The 13594-nt window shown below is 44.2% G+C and overlaps 1 protein-coding gene and 1 long non-coding RNA gene across 3 annotated transcripts in view; one reads left to right on the forward strand and one right to left on the reverse strand.

Moving 5' to 3' along the window:
- The window catches only part of LOC146869036 (uncharacterized), a 65178-nt gene that overhangs the window by 43235 nt on the left and 8349 nt on the right, over positions 1 to 13594 (reverse strand). The window contains exon 2 of one of the 2 annotated variants that reach the window (XM_085614835.1): positions 13123 to 13217. In XM_085614835.1, coding sequence (XP_085470961.1) covers positions 13123 to 13156 — 34 coding nt within the window. In that variant the 5' untranslated portion in view covers positions 13157 to 13217. Of the gene's footprint in view, positions 1 to 13122; positions 13250 to 13594 lie in introns of both variants that reach the window. The other variant, XM_085612043.1, reaches the window with a different exon arrangement.
- LOC146869037 (uncharacterized) lies at positions 9045 to 13333 on the forward strand. The gene is made up of 3 exons (XR_014967904.1): positions 9045 to 9618; positions 11824 to 11957; positions 12972 to 13333. It is a non-coding gene; the product is annotated as an uncharacterized LOC146869037 (long non-coding RNA).

Raw genomic sequence — 13594 nt, forward strand, 5'->3', positions numbered from 1 at the left:
TGCGTCGCCCAGGTGCCCCGCCCCTGGTTGCACATACTGGAAAAAGCACGGATTAAGCAGGGTTGGTGTGGAGGCCCGTAGTTTACCTGACCCTCTGAGGATTTGCAAGAGGTGTGGGCCTGAGAACCACGGGTCCGTTAAAAAGAAGAGGACATAATCCGCATACAGCGCAATACGATCCGATCTCACCTGAGACAACTCAAATCCACGGAAAACTGGGTAACTCCAAACCCACACAGCCAGGGGCTCCACAGCCAAAGCAAATAATAGCGGGGGCATCCCTGCCTCGTGCCCCTGCATATAGGGAAGGGGTGTGAGCGATGACCTGCTATACGCACTGAGGCCGTCAAGTCAGTGTATAGCAAATGGACATACGTTGTAAATAGAGGGCCAAAATTAGCCACTTCGAGTAATTGGAAGAGATAGACCCAGATAAGAGAATCAAATGCTTTGTATATGTCGGCCAATAATATAGCTGCTGGGCGTCCTAATTCTGGGGCTAATGCCACGGCGTTATGTACTCTGCGGATGTTCTGACAGGTGGCTCGGCATGGCATAAAGCCTGATTGGTCTGGATGGATTAAGTCCGCCTCACAGGTCTACAGGCGATCTGCCAGAACCTTCCCTAGGAGTTTTGGTTCGAAGTTTAGGAGGGAAATTGGGCGGTATGAAGAGGGCTTCTCCGTCGGGCGACACGATTTGAGGAATAAAACAATCTCCGTGTGACGCCATGCCCGGGATAATATATTCTGTTCATGGGCATCCTGTATTGCTGCCAGTAGATGTGGGCCTGGCATGTGCATGTGCGGTGGCAGGAATTCTATGGGGAATCCGTTGGGTCAAGGGGCCCACCCCAGGCGCATGTCATGCAAGGCCCTGCTCAACTCATCAAGTATGATGGGGGCTTCTAGTTGCTCCCGTACCTGGTCAGCGAGTCTGCGGGGTGGGATATCTCTGAGAAACTCAGCTATTTGGGCTTCTGAGAGTTGCTTGCGACATTCGTATAGTGAGGTAAAGTGCCGTGCGAATTCTTGAGCGACCCTCCCCGAAGATGAGCAAAGGCTACCCTCAGCGTCCCGTAAGATCAGGACTGCAGCGGGGGCTCTGTCTACCAGGCAGAGTCTATGCAACATTTTACTTGACTTGTCCCCCTACTGATATATTCTGTGTTGCGATGCTTCCCAGATCTCCTTTGCTGCACCCATAAGGTATTATTGTATGGTCTGTTGCACCTGCAGCAAGTTACTCTGAAGCGACCGGAGTGTGATTTTAACATAGAATAAAGAACCCACATGTACCAGATTGCGACTGTAACATGGAATAAGGAACCCACCTGTACCAGATTATGATTGTACCATGGAATGAATAACTGACTTGTACCAGATTGTGATTATAACATGGAACAAAGAACCTACCTGTGCCAGAGTGTGATGGTAACATGGAATAAAGAACCCACATGTAACAGACTGTGATTGTAACATGGAATTAAGAACCCATATGTACAAGACTGTGATTGTGACATGGAATAAAGAACCGACACCGGTACCGGAGTGTGATTTTAACATAGAATAAAGAACCTACCTGTACCAGAGTCTGATTGTAACATGGGATAAAGAACCCACATGCACCAGATTGTGATTGTAACATGGGACCTACCTGTATCGGATTTTGATAGTACCATGGAATAAAGAACAGATCTGTACCAGACTGTGATTGTAATATGGAATAAAGACCCTTACAGTACCAGACTGTATCATGGAATAAAGAGCCGACCTGTGCCAGGTTGTGATTGTAACATGGAATAAAGAACCAAAATGTACCAGAGTGTGATTGTAACATGGAATAAAAAACCTACGACCAGTACCAGATTGTGATTGTAACATGGGATAATGAACCTACCACCAGTACCAGATTGTGATTGTAACATAGGATAAAGAACCAAAATGTACCAGAGTGGGATTGTAACATGGAATAAAGAACCAAAATGTACCAGAGTGTGATTGTAACATGGAATAAAAAACCTACCACCAGTACCAGATTGTGATTGTAACATGGGATAATGAACCTACCACCAGTACCAGATTGTGATTGTAACATAGGATAAAGAACCAAAATGTACCAGAGTGTGATTGTAACATGGAATAAAAAACCTACCACCAGTACCAGATTGTGATTGTAACATGGGATAATGAACCTACCTCTACCAGAGTGTGATTTTATCATGGAATATTACATCTACCACCGGTACCAGATTGTTATTGCAACATGGAATTCAGAACCTACCTGGACCAGATCGCGATTGTAACATGGAACAAAGAACCTACCTGTAACCGATTGCAACTGTATCATGGAATAAAGAAACTACAATACCATATTGTGATAGTAACAAGGAATTAAGAACCGAAATGTACCAGAGTGTGATTGTAACATGGAATAAAGAACCTACCACCTATACCAGATTGTCATTGTAACATGGAGTAAAGAACCTACCTGTACATGATTGTGATTGTAGCGTGGAATAAAGAAATGACCTCTACCAACCTGTGATTGTACCATGGAATAAAGAACCTACAAGTACCAGAATACGACTGTACCATAGAATAAAGATCTTACCTGTACCAGATCGAGATTATAACATGGAATAAAGAACCTACCAGTACCAGAATACGATTGTACCATGGAATATAGATCCTACCTGTACCAGATCACGGTTGTACCAGTGCTAAAGTGCTTGTGCTCACTCCCATAAACATGGTCTAGTAGAGTGAACTACCTGTGCCCAGGGCCTGTAAATTAAATGCTACTAGTGGACCGCCTACAGCATTGATTGTGCCTCCCATTTAAGTAGTCCTTTAAACATGTCTCAGGCCTGTGTGTGCAGTTTACACTACCATGTCAACTTAGCCTTTAACCCCTTCGCCGCAGCAGGAATTCCGCCGCGGCGCTGGGGGGGGTTTGGGGGCAGCGCGGTGGCGCTGTGCTCATGACGGAGCCACTCCGTCATGAGCCACGGTTGAGCTGTGCTCATGACGGAGTGGTTCCGTCATGACTCCGCCCACTGCGCTAATCGCCCGCACAGGCGGGGAATCAGCGCAGCGTGGGAGGAGCGGCGGTCAACGGCCGCAGCATGACGGAACCACTCCGTCATGAGCACACGGCACCCGTGGCTCATGATGGAGTGGTTCCGTCATGAGCGCTGAAGGGGTTAAAACCCCTTGCTAAGAGTTGCACTCCCCTTTTATTACATTTAAGACATTTCTCTGGTTGGACCCAGGTATCCCATAAGGAAGGGTGCTGTGTAACCAAAAGGCAGGACATGTACGTTTAAGTTTTGTGTGTCCTGGTAGTGAAAAACACTTAAATTTGTTTTCCAGTACAGTGAGGCCCATCCCTCTCATAGGAAAATATTGGGGATGCCTTAGTTCACTTAATTTCTAGATTGAGTGGGAGTAGATCTGTCATGTTTATTAACTCTGGAATGGTAAAAATCCTCTCTACTGTTAAAGTCAAATTTATCACTACACTGTAAAAAATGGCCACTTTTAGTAAGTTGTACCTAGTTCTCTAGCCCGAGGAGACCCTAAAACAAAAGAGGTTGAATTGCGTCGACTGCCAAGCATTTGGATGATATGGAAGTGCTTACCTTGGAGAGGCAACCTGTGTGACTGATTTGGGGCCTCATATTGGCCAAAATAATAAGGTGTACTAACCCCTGATGTTTTATATTTAGTTCAGGAGTATTGGTAATTGAGGGAAATAAATGCAACTCCTTCTGTAACAGAGTTGTGAACTAGTACATTTTAAACTGATTTTCAAACTAGGTAATGTTTCACATTGTTTTCTGTTGGTTTTAGGCACTCATGAATGAGATGTGGGCCACTGAAGTTTATATATTTAACTAATGGTTATGTCATCCAATGGTTAGTATTTGTCTTGTAAAATGAACCTATAAATTGTAAAACGAATACAATGCAATGAAGAAGTGGTCATGCTAATTACTTTTCTTGATCACATCAAACCAATTTGTGTGTAAATAATTTCAGACAAGGTACTTTGTGTTTGTAACTTTTAAAAAGAAGGCATTCTTCTGCTCTTAGACATTTGCACCAACAGCCTGTCTCCAATACAAACCTGAGGTGGGTGACAGCAAATATTTGCTGATGATTTTGTAATACAAGTTCCTCATGAAGAGGGGATAAGGCTACTGCAAATACATTACTCTGGGTTTGGAGATGGAGACAATCAGAGCCTCTCTAGTAGTGTCTAGCTAGGAACCCCATTTCTATGACCCAGAATAAATGGCGGCCAAACAGGATGCCGAGGAGACCACATATGTCTGATAGAATTCCACCAGTAGCCCATACATCCTCAGCATTATACCCCTCGCAAGTTCCTTGATGGCTTCTTTAATTTCAGACTCCATTACTGGCCCACCTAATGTCTCACACTCTTCAACCGCTAACTGTGAAAATGTTACCCTATCCAGAAATGTCTCTATTTCCTCCTCAGGAACCGGGGGTTGTTTGTCACACAGTTCTCAATAATGTTGAAAAAAGACCATGTGCATGTCACACTGACAGAACACGACGTCACCTAGTGATCTATTAATCTCAGTCACTGAGCAGCTAGCTCCTCCCTTCAGGTTATAACAACCAGGCCAGCAGTTTCTGCTCTGCCACTCTCTGCATGTGTGGAGTCCAAGTGTTCTTGATCATTCAGGGCCCTTAACTGTGCCACCACAGTTGCATGTTTCTCATTTTCCTAATATGGGTTTGATCAAGGGGTCTACTGGAAAGCCATTTCCAGCGCATGCATGCTGCCTTCCAGTTTGATCAATTTGTTTTTTAAGGACTTTTGCACTCCTATTGTTTGACTGATGCAAAAGCCCCATACCACAACATTAAAGACATCCCACTCTAAGTTAATGTGGTGTGTTGTGCCATGATTGATTCAAAAATATTTCCCACCTGCATTGCCCAAGGGATCTCTAAACATATGTTTGTGTAAATGTAAGGGCGAGAGCCTCCATGAAGGAATTGGTGCTAGCTGTCAGCTCCACACAACTCTGAAAATGAAGGGCCCGCGGTCCATTAATGTGCTGGTAGAATACTGTATGTATATGATCTCACTAATTCCGGGAAGCACATCAGTCTATCCAGTTGGACATGTAGATCATAAACTGGTTTATAAGAGGAATATACCTTAGTCTCCAGACGTCAGCCAAATCTCAGTTTATCGCCCATCCTCGATAGTCTAGAGTTAATTTTACTACTGGTTAGTCAATAAGAGGGGGAACTGACCTAGCCAGGGTCACATTTCCACACAATTATAATCTCCTCCAAGCACCATTGCAATTGGCATGTCTCGTGACAACTGCAGGGCCAGAGACTCGAAAACATGCATCTGGTTCGTGTTCGGGGCATAAATGCTCCCATTCACAAGAGAAACTCTATTTACTCTCAACTGCATCAGAATGCATTAGCACACACTGCCCGAGGGATTTGGATTTTGTCCCCATATAAATAACAGGAACATGCAGTCGTACAACAGGTAATGGGACTGGCGAGGTGATGCAGACACCTGCCAAGTACCCTGATGCATAGTACTTGGCAGAGCTGAATAACACATCTACATGCGGCCTTAGTGATAGATAAAGGTGGCACAACCAAGCTACGGACCAGTGGATTGCTGACTGTTCAGATGAACCGACTGTGGCAGAATGGATGAGGGCATGTGTTGGAAGGTGGATTATTAGTAGGGGTAAGTATGAACCTACCACTATGAATAAGGCTACCAATGCAATGTTAGTTTCAGTCAAGGTCTCAGTAAATTATCCCATAGCTCAACCCCTGGTAGCTGGCAATGAGCAGGGAGGCTTAACTTAGTAAACAGGTGTGTAAGGCATTTAAAAACACCAATACATTAAATACGTTAGACAACACACAATAAACATTCCACACCATGTTATAAAAATAAGAAATATTTTTATCTTTAAAATAACACCAAATATGGCCCTCACATATTTATTCAATGCTCTGGGGCACCAAGCGAGGGGGGAGGGGGCACCATTGTCCAATCAGGTGCAGGGTGCCACCCAAAAGCATGACAGCTCCTCCAAAGTGTGGCATATTCTTGTACCACAAAGCACTGCACTTTAAAATCCAAGATGAAGGATTCTTCTCCAGCAGAGCAAAACATAGCTAAACCAACCTACTCATGTGGCAGGGCTCAAAAAATCAAACATTTTACTACACCTGCATGTCTAGTAACTTGAATACACTACTCAACCTAACTGTAATGTAGTTGACCCGTGAACGGGTCTCATCCTGACTGTCACGCAGGTCACTTTACAAAATCCTCTAACTTCAGTGACAGAAAGTAAAGTAAATGTAGAGAGACAGGAAGAGGAAAAATGTGACAAGATAACAGATTTTAAAGGCATTTTTATTGGTCATTTACTTTGTGAGCAAGTGGAACACCTTTTGTCAGCTCGCCAGAATGGGCGAGTAGGCCCTAAAGATATCTTGTCCCGATTTAATCTGGCTCGCTATTGACACTGGACGAGTGGATTTTTCGAGCCCTGTGTGGCTCATTTCCATTAACAATCCCCCGGCAGACCTTCTGCAAATTCCATTCCTAGGCCTGCCACCTGGCAGGGCGGCATTCCTTGCTGTCCTGCTGTCTTTGAAGTCCAGTTTGATACTCCCCCTTGTGACCTGTTCCTTGCAGCTGCAGAGCTCTCCACACCAGATAACCTTTGCTCACGCAGGCCACTATCACCTCGTCAAAGCGGCTTGGCTAAGCCTGTTAAGGCTGACTAACCAGGAGAGGCTGCTAGAAGACTGGATTTGGGCTCACAAAAAAGGAAGCCCTATAACTTCTATTCTGCATTATTTATGGTAAATTCAACAGTGGCAAGTCATTCGATTTATCATTACCAATTCTTTTGAATCCTTGAATGATATTTTCCTATCATTATATGTACTAAAATAAAATATTTCAATATTAGCCTATGAAGCGAAGTGTCTACAATAGGGAAAAGGGAAATTGTTTGTTTTTCACTCACTATGGCATATAAAACACCTTTTATAATGTCCCTGCATATAACTACATGGCACCCCACCCTTGGGGCACCTAGGGGAGACCTTAGGAGTGACGTATGTAAAAATAAGGTAGATTAGCACTTTGGAAGTACCTTTAATTCCAAAGTCAAATTTGCATACAATCTACTTTTAAAGACAGTCTGCAAAGCAGGGCTGCCTTTAAAAGTGACAGCAGGCAAAACAACAGTGCACACTCCAGTGCAGGAAGTAAACTGGGCCTCTAAACCTCCCGGCCCGATTATATACTAGGGACTTATAGGCAGTTTGAATCCCTCTTGCCCCATTATATACTAGGGATTTAGAGGAGTCTGTCATTGCCAACTGTAATTATACCTAATTACTATATACCTTTTTAATCAGAGTACTGGCCCTGGGTCTGGTTAGCATAGCCCAGGGCAAACTCAGTCAGAAAATCAGCATCTAGGAGGTCACAATTGGGGAAAAAAATAGGGGGGCACTGCAAAAACACATAGTTCCTCACATCATGTGAACGAGTGAAGGCAACATTTTAGCGAGTGTGTTTTCTCCATTTACATTGAACCTACCTGAGGCCAAATAAATTGACTAAGAAATACCCCACCAGGCCCGCAGTTTGCAGCAGATGCAAGTATCCTTCTCTATCAAAATGTGCCTGTTGGGTGCGATGCCAAACGGAAATGCTCCATAATGAAAACCTGAATTTTGGCGCTCAGTATGATGTTGACGAGGAGGCGGATTGCAATACAGTGGGTGAGGTCTAAGGCCCGAAGGAAAAGCCTGGAAAGCAGAATTAATAGAGTGGGCAATAGCAGAGTAGCAACTTACTCAGGCCTTGATATCATAGAAACCACATCTAACTGGCTAATATTATTAGCTTAATGTATGGACAGGAAGGTTCTGCGCCCAACCCTTCAAAACCAGCCAATGCCCGGCCACACTTTGGCCTTTGGCTGTTCGCAGCACACGGTTGGTCAGTACTGCCTCTTCTCGGGCAGCCTCTACCCCCACCAGCCAAGCATGCCCTTCGTGTCCAAAGTATGCCCTAATTTACTACTGTCCCAGTCCAGTGGCCGCCTTTCCCTTTTTAGGTCGAGCCTGGGCAGCGCATGTACTGCTCTGAAAGCCATGCTGTATTAGGGTATGGACTTGAAGCCACGCCCAATCTCCACCCATATTTGTCTGTGGCTTGTGTCATTGTCCTTCGTAAATACTGGCTTCTGAATGGTTAATAGGCTTGTTAGCCCCTCCTGGGTACCGTCCTGTCTTCATTTGTAACCTTCCATGAGGACTTGCTGTTTTACTTCGGATGTTACGTTTATTTTAGCCTGTAAGCAATCTTTTTTATAATTAATTTCTCGTGTTGCAGGCCCGACATGCTTTCCTGCAACAATCTGCGCGCCATGCGCCCTTTCACTTTCATTGTAGCGTGCAGACCGCACTTATTATGTAAAAAGGCAGTCAAAACCATCCATTTCCTATTTTAGAACAGTGCGCCATACCGCACTTTCACTTTCATCCAGCAGCCCTCTATGCCTACCAGCATTGCACCGTCCCGGACTCACACGACACCCCTCCCTCTACCCGCCCCCACTGCGCAGCAGCAGAGGCCAGGAGCAGCAATGCAGGAGGAGGAGCAGCCGGCAAGCAAGGCAGCCCTGCCAAGTGTCTCACACCGCATTTCAGTGAGGTGGACCGCATCACGGCACTGAAATGCGATGTCACGCATTTAAAGCGCCTCCTCAACTGTCAAGCGGAGAGCTTTAATTAGCATTTAGCACCACTGTGTTACCGAATTATCAAGCTAGTGGAAACTGCGATCTGCTGCTTGGAGCTGGGGGTCTGACTCAGCTGAGCGAGGTTTGTCTACAATGTTACACCGCGGCATTCAGCACGGACGTCATGAGAGTCAGTCTGATTTTGCGCAATTAGTTCTGCCCCGAGGAGGGATAGAATTTTTGACCTGCAGCAGCAGCGCGCGAGCAGTGCACAACTCAAAGTTTCAACCAGCGCAGGCAGACGTTCCTGCTGGCGCTGTGCGGTTACATTATGGGTTCCTATCTTGGTAGAAACCGGAAATAAAGCTGTCCGCTCCTCATTCAACCCCATTGCGCCGTTAGCCTCCCCTTCCTGCCCCGTCAGCCTGGGCGCTGCCCGGGTTCGCAGTCACAACGCCTGGGACAGGAGGCCCATTTCATATGCTTCCCGGAGTAGGAGTCCATCACAAAAGCCATCTCCCTCCTCGCTCAATGATGGGGGGCCAGTGCTGAGCCCAGCCGTTGCCAGGGGTTAGCTATGGCCAAGCGTCTAAAACCCCGATGCGGCAGAGAAGCTGTCCCGGGAGGCGCATGGAGACCCTGGGTGCAGCGCTGCACCGTGACAGGTAGTACAGACCAGGCCTCAGAGTAATGGACAAGGTCGGGCCCCGGGGAGGGGTCGAGACAGGGCAGAGAGCAGGGGCTGCTGATTAGACGCTCCAGTGCCTGCCCTGAACCATTCCAGGGAGCTACAGGCAGTTTGAAGTCTGCTTTCCAGCCAGGTAAGTAATAAATCTGACTGCTTTAAGATTTGCGATTCTCTAACTTTGTGAAGTGCTTGGTTGTGTGTCTAGTAAACAATGTCTTTTTTTGTGGCATAATTAACTAGTGACTTTGGGTAAACATCAGCCTCGAGAGTGCTGCATGATGATTAAAAAACGTGTTACTGGTCCTGTCCAATAAATAGTCATGCAGTTGATTTTGGCATCATGTCACTTTTCACAACCCCCACAAGGTCACATTAATTATTTAAGCCTTTTATTCCGTTTTCAGTCTCTCTAAGTTTCTCAAAGTTTCAGTTTCTATCTTTGCATTGTTTGTAATTAATTGTCAGTGCCAATTCACTCTTTCCTGTATGCCCCATTAATGTCTCCCTACGTTTTGGTGTGAGTGCCCGGTGCCTTTCTACCCTGTGTCTGCATTAAGTTGTAGCGGAAGTCTACCCATGTCTTTATGCTCCTCTGTCTATCTCTATAAATCTCAGGGTCTGTAAATACGCGTCTGTTACTGTGTCTGTGTCCTAGTGTCACTCAATCCATGTCTTTCCACCTCCTTGTCTCGCTCAGTTGGAGTGTGCACAGAAGCGCTGTCAACAGGCTGCCTTCAGAAGCTCCCATTCAAACTTCACCGATGTCCACCTTTCACAGTGCAGTAAATGCCTGCCAGACATTTCACCTCCTCCAACACAGGGATGCACCAAGAGGCTAGTATAGTGTCTCATTGTGCAAATAGTTGTAATTTGTGATATTTATAGATCTCCCTCATCTCCATTGCTTCATTTTGCTCATGAAAAGTGTCGCTCATTCTCGTCCAAATATAGTATTTCTGCTGCTGCCTCGAGTCTAAACTACCACCTTGCGGCAGTTCGGAAGTTAAAAAAAAAAATAAAGTCCTGAATCGATTGTTTAATTAAGGAACTGGCAAGAAATGATCAAGTTGGCAGCACCCAAACCCCAAATAATGTGTTCTTCATGGACATCCCTGATTCGAAAGATTGATATAAGTTTATGTCCCTTTTTGACAAACTCCAACTGATTGAGTAGCTCTCCTTTACATCCAGTCTCTTTATGAATCTCTTTTCCTCTCATCTTTTTGTTCTGAACAGGGAATCTGTTTTATAGGTGTGGGGCTATCGATAGGGGGGACCTGTGATGGACAGTACAGGATACACCCCCTAAAACCTTAGGTGGAAATTCCACTCCTTCCCTTCTACTCATTTCTTCCCTTTATCCTAACAGAGCCCTGGCTCCTCTCCCAGGTTGCTCATGGTTAAGTGTAATCGCGTTGTACGTCTGTTAGGGTCTGCCATGTGATTGTTGCGGGTTTGGTGACTCTAGGGTTCCTCAGAAATATTGACGGACAGTGATAAAGCCAAACCACCACTATGTAGAGTATACAGTCCCCTTATCTTAGTGTATAAAGTCAAAATTTGTTTTTTATTTTAGTATCCATTTTTTGGGCTGGAGATGGAAGTCCTTTTACATCGCGTCATCCTGTATTGTATTGTATTGTAAATAACAATGCCTTGTAATTATGTTTTAAAACCCAAAACATAACTAGAAGGCATTGTCATTTACAATGCCAATACCTCAAAATCGTGTGAATGCGAGACCTATTGCACTGCAAATGCTTGTGTCATTCTCTGTGTGCAGGAAAAGAGAATGTGTGCGAACGTGGGGTATGTGCAACCGTTGGCCCCACAGAGAAGTCTGCCCGTCCCTTTTCACTTGTTTTACATCTGTAGATGGTTGATAATGTCCAATTATTTTTCTAATTTCACCAACATAGCTGCTAGTAACAAACTATATAACCAGATGAAAGTCAGAAACAAACCTGGGGCGGCTTACTCCACCAGCAACACAAGGCATGCTGGGAAGCGCAATTTAATTTTAGTACCGCTCTCAAACAGACTGAACCGATTAAGAAACCCCATCCTGCCTCGCAAGCAGCATACTTTGACTACTGTAACGTATTCCTCAGGGCCGTATTTACAGGCTGCACACAGTATCCCAGATTTCTGGTCATATGAATGGAAGCAATTCAGACATTGTCTGAGCGCACACGCCATTCAGTTTTCTGGGTGGGAGGGTGGAGAAAGATGTAGAGGTTGATTAAAAAAAGATCTGCTCTGTTCCCGTGTGAAATTGTATTGCACCACTTATATTTTTTTTCAAGAGAAGTATTTCTTGTATTGTTTGACATTGCAGTAACATGAAGTAACAGTTTCCACAGCCTCCGAGGAACAGAGGGCATTTGCAAAACTACGCAGAAATTACATTTGAAGGGAAGCCATTTCAGCCTGCCCACTCCTTGTGTTCTTTGAAAACACAGACTCTACGTGGTATGCAACTTTATCTTTGCTTACTCAAACTCTCTGTGCCTGTACCAGGCCTTTCTGAACTCATTTATGATGCCAGTTTCCCCCTAGGTATTATTTTATCCCTGAGCTATCCCCCGCCAACCTCCATCCACTCCTACTGAGTTTCTGTCGTCATATCCTGTCACGTACTTCTATGGTAAATGTTCCACTGATAAATGTTATAGTAAAACTATAGCTATCTCATCCCAAAGGAATCACTGAAAAGGAGGTAACTATGTCCACTAGATCGATAACTATAGTTTCAATACTACAGTATGGGTTTCTCTTGATTGGTACCTATGGGTCGATCCTTTGCATATCGTTGTTTATGTTCACAAACCCGTTGGGTCTTTGATTTTACAATTATATTTTATCCAGAAGATATTCACAAGTGATTCTGATTTAATGATTGTTTTGTTTATTTATCCCATTCATTACCTTTTTCTTGTCTTTCCTTGTATCTGGTTATGATCACTGTCTGTTTTGACATTAACTTTTACTTTGTAGCCCATTGTATGGCCCTGATGAAGAGACCTTGATGTCGTGAAACATGTGTTGGCCAGTTTTTGGTCAAAAAATGTAAAAAAAGATTTGAATGAAAACAATTATTTTTTTAAACGACCAATTTGTCTGTAGACCTCAAACTAAGTCTGTCTTCTCATTGATTATCTGTCGCGGCTAATGGGAAGCGATGCTCACGTTTGAGGTCTTACCCGTCTGATGATTAAAACCTCCAATTTCCCCTTTGTCTTAGTTATTTACTTGCAAATGATTGGCTCTCAGTTCAAAATGAAAGCGCAGCATGGGGAGATTTTCCAAAAATAGCATTTGCAATGCAATAGGTCTTGCATTTGCAAAAGTTTAAGCTATTGGCATTGTCATTTACAATGCCAATCGCTCAAACTCTTGTAAATGCGTGACCTATTGCATTGCAAATGCTTGTTACCACTAGCAATCTTTAAGCATGCATCATAACCACTGCTGCCTGTTTTTCAGGAGTACCCACTCCACCTCGACACACCCACAACATTACTGCTGGAAGAATAAAAGTGATAGAACAAAGACAGAACTTCACAGCAAGAATACATACATGCAGTATCCGGATGACAGCAACGTTTCATATTAATGATCAATACTGCAACTTTACCCAGCGAGATCAGCGCCCGGTGAATTTCTTTCATCACGTTCCCATAAAGCTCCTTCTGCCATTCTTGTAAAAGATTCCAATCGTCCGGTGAGAAACTGCAAGAAGCATTGCCACAGGGAATCTGTGTCTGGAACAAAAACTGTTATGTTTCTATCTTGGCTGATACACTCTGTGTCCCTGTGTTCATCTTAAATAGATTGACCTTAATGTTAACTTTCCACTACATTCTTCCTCTTCTTTTTAATAGAAGCAGAGATTGATACACTTAAGACTGTTTCTGAAATTAAAAAGGCGTAATGAATAAACTGAATGGGAGGGGCTGAAGACCACTTTAAATATGAAGCAATAGATTAAATAATAGTTTTAACACTCAGTGCCTGATTATAAGTGGGTCATTAAAGGACAATCCCCTCACACACATCTATAAACAAGGAGGTGTTTATTGCATGCAGTAATTACAGTGGGCGATAAG

Source organism: Triturus cristatus, chromosome 1_1 (assembly GCF_964204655.1).
Source record: "Triturus cristatus chromosome 1_1, aTriCri1.1, whole genome shotgun sequence".
Lineage (NCBI taxonomy): Eukaryota > Metazoa > Chordata > Amphibia > Caudata > Salamandridae > Triturus > Triturus cristatus.